At 44.0% G+C, this 1,973-nt stretch overlaps 1 protein-coding gene across 1 annotated transcript; it reads left to right on the plus strand.

The window, feature by feature from the left end:
• The first annotated feature begins 717 nt into the window (after positions 1-717).
• LOC113898470 (keratin-associated protein 13-1-like) lies at positions 718-1,379 on the plus strand. Its single transcript, XM_027551674.1, has one exon. The coding sequence runs from the start codon at positions 733-735 to the stop codon at positions 1,201-1,203; it is 471 nt and encodes a 156-aa protein (XP_027407475.1). The 5' UTR covers positions 718-732; the 3' UTR covers positions 1,204-1,379.
• Positions 1,380-1,973: the final 594 nt, after the last annotated feature.

Raw genomic sequence — 1,973 nt, forward strand, 5'->3', positions numbered from 1 at the left:
CTCTCCATTGTATCTGAGACACGTGCGTAACAGAATATAATTGAATAACAATAATGGAGGATAAGAAGATATCAGTTCAGTTCAGTTCAGTCACTCAGTCACGTCCGAATCTTTGTGACCCCATGGACCACAGCATGGCAGGCATCCCTGTCCATCACCAACACCTGGAGTTTACCCAGACTCATGTCCATTGAGTTGGTGATGCCATCCAACCATCTCATCCTCTGAGAAGACATGGGAACAAGTAAAGCCAGTATTTAGCAGGTTCTGTGTTCAAGCCAAAGTTACACCTCTGATCCATTGACAAGAAAAATAATTTTATCTTATGTAACTGCCATTTGAGAAAAGCATTTTCTCTTCATTGGCAGAAGCAAAACACCCAAAGATTATGGCAAGAGGAAATGGAAAGGCTTTCTTGACTATGATGGAATAAGCATTAGTGTAAAACAGTCATAGCATTTCTAACATAGGTGTAGTTCATTGGCCTTGGCTATAACACCAAAATTATAGCATCCAGAAATACAATATGGGGAGAACCACTCCAACTACAATTATAGAGAAGATTGCTAAGTTACATGCATGTAAACAAGGGAACACAAATATGGAAAAAATGACCCTGTAGGTTACCACACCTATTGCTGAGAGTATATATAAGCACATCTGTCTAGAAGGTTACATTCAAACTCAGAATCTTCTCAGTGTAGCTCAGCTGAATTCACATCTCCTGTCAACATGTCCTACAACTGTTGTTCCAGAACCTTCTCCTCCTGCTCCCTTGGGGACCGCCTGAGCTACTCAGGCTCCTCCTGTGGTTCCTCCTTCCCCAGCAACCTGGTCTACAGGACTGACCTCTGCCCTCGCAGTTCCTGCCAGCTGGGCTCCTCTCTCTACAGTCAAGAGACCTGCTGTGAGCCCATCAGGACTCAGACGTTCCGTGTGGTGTCTCGTCCCTGCCAGACATCCTGCTACCGTCGGAGGACCTCCACCTTCTCCATTCCCTGCCAGACAGCTCACTGTGGGTCTCTGAGCTGTAAGTCCAGCAGCTGCAGCTCCTTGAGCTCTGGATCCAGAAGGTGCTACTCAGTGGGCTGTGGATCCTGTGTCTTCAGACCCCTGGGCTATGGAGTCTGTGGCTTCCCTTCCCTGGGCTGTGGATCCAGATTCTGGCACCCAATTAATTTTCCCTGCAGAAGTTTCCATTAATCTTGCTACTGACCAACCTGTATATCTGGCTTCTACTGATTAACTTGTAGAAGAGCCAAATTCATTTGAGAAATTTAGATTTTGTACCCTAATTATCTGTTATCCTAATCTGCTCCATTGAAAAGTATTCTAATATTTCCTGATCACTGGCAATTCTTTACCTCTCTAACCCTCAGACTTGGGGTGATAAATTAACTCTGTCAACGTACAAAGTTAATGACAAATTCAAACTGAATGGTAGATAGAATTTATGGTTTTGCACATCTCCCAAAGATAGATGGAAAGTCAAATAATTTGATTTTAATAAACTCTTTATTCTGCCATCCAAATATGCTGTAAATGTTGTTATTTATTAGCAATGTGTCAACTAAGATTTGTATTGTCATTGTTTCTGTTAATGGGCTTTGGAAAGCTCAGATTTAGGGGGCTATGCACTAATTTTGGCTGTGCTCAGTCATGTCCCGGAGAAGGCAATGGCACCCCACTCCAGTACTCTTGCCTGGAAAATCTCATGGGCGGAGGAGCCTGGTAGGCTGCCATCTATGGGGTCGCACAGAGTCCAACACGACTGAAGTGACTTAGCAGCAGCAGCAGTCATGTCCAACTCTTTTCCACCCCATGGACTGTAGCCCACCAGTCTCCATTGTCCATGGAATTTTACAGACAAGAATACTGGGTTTTGTTACTGTTCAGTCACTCAATCATGTCCAGCAGAGTCGCTTGCCATCTCCTACTCCAGATGTTTTTCTTTCTTTAACCAAGAATTTTCC

Source organism: Bos indicus x Bos taurus, chromosome 1 (genome assembly GCF_003369695.1).
Source record: "Bos indicus x Bos taurus breed Angus x Brahman F1 hybrid chromosome 1, Bos_hybrid_MaternalHap_v2.0, whole genome shotgun sequence".
In the NCBI taxonomy this organism is placed as follows: domain Eukaryota; kingdom Metazoa; phylum Chordata; class Mammalia; order Artiodactyla; family Bovidae; genus Bos; species Bos indicus x Bos taurus.

Coding starts and splice junctions, on each gene's coding strand:
- LOC113898470 (XM_027551674.1), top strand. CDS start 733: ATGTCCTACAACTGTTGTTCCAGAACCTTCTCCTCCTGCTCCCTTGGG.